This window comes from Pyrus communis, chromosome 2 (genome assembly GCF_963583255.1).
Source record: "Pyrus communis chromosome 2, drPyrComm1.1, whole genome shotgun sequence".
Taxonomy (NCBI): domain Eukaryota; kingdom Viridiplantae; phylum Streptophyta; class Magnoliopsida; order Rosales; family Rosaceae; genus Pyrus; species Pyrus communis.
In genome coordinates, this window is record NC_084804.1 from 6,564,093 (window position 1) to 6,568,323 (window position 4,231).

At 38.4% G+C, this 4,231-nt stretch overlaps 1 protein-coding gene across 1 annotated transcript; it reads left to right on the forward strand.

Moving 5' to 3' along the window:
- Window positions 1-1,820: 1,820 nt before the first annotated feature.
- LOC137725904 (beta-amyrin 28-monooxygenase-like) lies at window positions 1,821-3,676 on the forward strand. Its single transcript, XM_068464743.1, has 2 exons — window positions 1,821-2,843; window positions 2,962-3,676. Exons 1-2 carry the CDS (start codon window positions 1,886-1,888, stop codon window positions 3,444-3,446), a joined length of 1,443 nt encoding a protein of 480 aa, XP_068320844.1. The 5' UTR covers window positions 1,821-1,885; the 3' UTR covers window positions 3,447-3,676.
- Window positions 3,677-4,231: the final 555 nt, after the last annotated feature.

Genomic DNA, 4,231 nt, shown 5'->3' on the forward strand with positions numbered 1-4,231 from the left:
AAAAAAGGGTGTCGTGCATTCCAGGCCCTAGAATGGGCTAGGTTTGGTCTCGGTTGGGACCGCAAGCCCACGAAGAGAGGGAAAAACGAGCCGCTGAAAGCAAGCCTCTAAAAATGCACATGGCCCGCTTCAAGTGGGTCCAAAAATTTTATTTTATTTTTTGTGTTTTTTTTCTTTTGCAGGCCGGGGGAAACAAATGGGCCCTTAAGCCCAAAGGGTTTTGAGTCATTGCAGGTGAACCTAAAGAAAAAAAACAGGCCGAGAGAGGGAGCCCAAGGTGGCTCAGGTTAGGTCCAAAAGGCATCCAAGCTGTAGCTGGGTGTATTCGTCGGGGATGATGGTGCTCAGGGTGAGTCTATAGGTCATAGGAAACTTCAAAGGTGAACGGAGATTTGAAAAAAAATCTCGACATTCTTTGTAAAACCCTAGAACTTCGAATTGGGTTTTTGAAAAATCCGATGAGATTCAATCGAATCTCGATCAATCAATGTGGGGGACGAGCTTCAGGCCGTTAAACATAGTGACCCGAGGTGTGACGATGGGTTACAGGCCACCCTGCGATGTAAGAGATGCCGTCGAGTTTCTGGGTTTTAACCTGGAGCCCGTGGCTCCGGCTTAGGGACTCGATGTGGCCATCCAAGCTTCAAGCTTGGTTCAAGGCGCAAGGTTATGGGTTCGAAGAACCCAAATCTTGATTCCTGATTTTTTTTATTTTTTTTTTAATTTTAAATTCAAATATAATTCAATTCAAGGCATATTCAATTCAATATTTTAATGTATGTACGTATATTTGATGCAATTCATGGCAAATATCAAATTCACATAATTCAATAATTATGACTATAATGCATACACAATTTATGTAGAATTTAAAATTCGAAAAACGTAAAGTTGGGTTATGCATTATGGTGAATGTTCATGTTATTAGGGCTGCAAAAATATCGAGATAAAAATCGTTGTTTTGAAAGAACATGATTGCATGATGATATGGATGAACTGGTTTGATGCAGAAAAAAAACTTCAACGTCAGATTCTTAAACGTAGCAGTAGGAGCGTGCTGATAACGTGTTGTAGTCTATTTTATCTGACAAAGGGAATAAGGCCGGCGACAAAGGTAGAGAAATTGAGAAAGATGTGTTTATAGAATTGTAGGGGAATATGTGTTGTTATCCCTCCTATATTGTGTCTTTATTTATAGTAGTAAAAGGAAAGAAGATATTCCTTCTTCCCCAAGTAATACAAGTTGTAATAGGAAATGATAACTAGAATCAAATCTAACTAGGATTTACACAATGACACTTAAACTAAGAAAGTTTACAACATATTTGTCTGTTTTCTTCACTGCAAAATGAATGTCTTAATGATTTTAACTTTTTACATGAATGATATATGAATGATTAATTAAAATATAGCTTGTTCATATAAAATGGACCATACACAATGACAATGTGTATCAAAACGTGTGTCAAAAAACTGATGTTTTATATATATATATATATATATATATATATATGTATGTATGTATGTATGTATGTATGTATATGTATGTATGTATGTATGTATTTGCAGCATTTTCTAGTTGAAAATAATACAAATTACAATAAGCCAAGACTTGGTATCTATGCACATAAGAAGCCACCATCTCTGAATATAAAATTATTTTAAAACACATTTGGATGGTTGAACGTTCAACTTTGACGACTTTCTGGCGTGCTGATTAATCATGGTGTATTGGTATTGGTCATATTACGATTAATAATCCAGTTTATTAGACTTATCAGAGTGGAATCTGGCCCTTTATAAACCCGGCTTTTCAAGCTCCCTAAACATCATTACTGCTTTTGCCAACTTCAACCAAACTCTCTTCAAACAGTTTGAGGAAACCATGGAAACCCTTTACCTTGCTTTATCTTTGGGAACTGCTTTTTTAACCTTTATCATATTTGCATTCAAAGGCAAATCAGATGATGGCAAAAACCTTCCACCAGGGAGCATGGGGTGGCCTATTGTGGGTGAATCAATCGAGTTCCTGTTCGGGAAGCCGGAAAATTTTGTGTTCAAGAGGATGAGGAGGTACTCTCCTGACATCTTCAAGACCTATATTCTTGGGGAAAAAACTGCAGTGATTTGTGGTCCTAGTGGACACAAATTTCTCTTCTCCAATGAACAAAAGTACTTCACAGCTTTTCGACCACATTCGATGCAAAAGATGTTTCGTTCATACAAGGCTGCCGCCCCCACCGCTGCTGCTGCTCCTGCTGTTGCACAACCTTCTCGTGATGAAGAAGCGAAAGTTATAAGATCGCCAGGGTTTTTGAAGCCGGAAGCATTGGTGAGGTACTTGGGGAAAATGGACTCTATCACTCAGGAACAGATGAAGGCCTATTGGGAAGGCAAAGATGTGGTCGAGGTCTACCCTTTGGCCAAGACCCTCACTCTAAGTCTTGCCTGCAGATTCTTCTTGGGTATCGATGAACCGGAGCGAATTTCAAGGCTTGTGAACAATTTTGATGATGTCACCGTTGGGATGCATTCACTTATTATCAACTTCCCAGGAACAACATTCTACAAGGCAACCAAAGCCGCAGACGCGCTGCGAAAGGAGTTGAGGATTGTGATTCAGGAGAAGAAGGCTGCGATGGCGGCAGGAGGTCCCATGCATGATATATTGTCACACATGATTGTGGCTAGTGACCCATCTGGTAAACACATGCCTGAGGCTGAGGTTGCGGATAAGATCATGGGTTTGCTCACAGCAGGATATAGCACTGTGGCTACTGCCATGACTTTCTTCATGAAATACGTTGGAGAGAGGCCAGACATCTATGCCAAGGTTCTAGCTGGTAAATACTAATCACTTCAACATAATTACTATATAATTTTTGTGATTACCAAACTGAATTTGGAGATTTGGGGTTTACATTTTTGTGCTAAAATTTGATTTGTTTTGTGAAATTCCAGAGCACAAGGAGATAGCAGACTCAAAGAAGCCAGGAGCCTTCTTGGAATGGGAAGACATCAACAAAATGAAGTATTCATGGAATGTGTTGTATGAAGTGATGAGATTCACGCCGCCACTTCAAGGAACATTTAGAGAGGCCTTGACTGATTTTACCTACGCTGGTTACACCATTCCGAAGGGCTGGAAGGTATACTGGACTGTGAGTACAGTAAACATGAACTCAGAGTACTTCCCCAACCCAGAAAAGTTTGACCCATCAAGATATGATGACCTAAGTGTATTCCCAGCTTTCACATTTGTTCCATTTGGAGGAGGCCCAAGAATGTGCCCTGGGAAAGAGTACGCTCGCCTGGCAATCCTCACTTTCGTTCACAATGTGGTCAAGAGATTCAAATGGGAAGTGGTATTTCCTAAGGAGAAGATCACCGGCGACATGATGCCAACACCGGAAAAAGGACTTCCGGTTCGCCTTACCCGTCACTAGGCATCTCAGATTGTTTTGAATTTTTTTTTTTTTCTCAGCTTTGAAATACTTGCTCCTTTGTTTTTCTTCCCTCTTTTTTTTTTTTTTTTTTTTTTTTGCCTTCCCGTAGTGAGAAATTGCAAAATCGTGTGATCCATTACCTCTTATTTAATTAAACAAAATTAAGAACCACCTTCCTATTTGTATATTTGAAGTTGAATTACAAGAGATAACTAATACATCTAGACTCATGTCATCCATTTCCTCTTATTCTGCTATTTTCAAACTAGGCAAATTCATATGATCTTCAGATTATGAAAGTTGTCAGTACGGATCTAGTCAAGTTGATTAAAATAGTATATCTTGTGATCAAGTTTGAATTTTACTCTCTATAGTTTAAATCAATTTAGTATAGGGTATCAAATTAAAAAGTTATTTCTTGTTTCCTCAGTTAAATAGCAATCCACAAAATACCATACTATATTACTTGCTGTGAGTCTGATTTCCTATTGGTTCTTGTTGGTCGCAAAGGTTGGCCTACTAAAGTTGACGCTCAGTTGAGTGTTGGCCAACTGATAAACAATAAATAATCGTGCAAATACAAGGACAATATTTCCCCACCTTAAGACCATCTACAATGGTTGGACTAAAAGCTAAATTTTTTAGTCCGAAAAATTTAGCTTTTTACCCAGAAACAGTTTTTTTACTCCAACCGTTCTGGCCTAAAATTTTAGCCCAGGATTATTAAAGAATGAACTTAGGCTATTTTATTCCTTAAATTAATTTTTTTTTAAATAAATATGTAG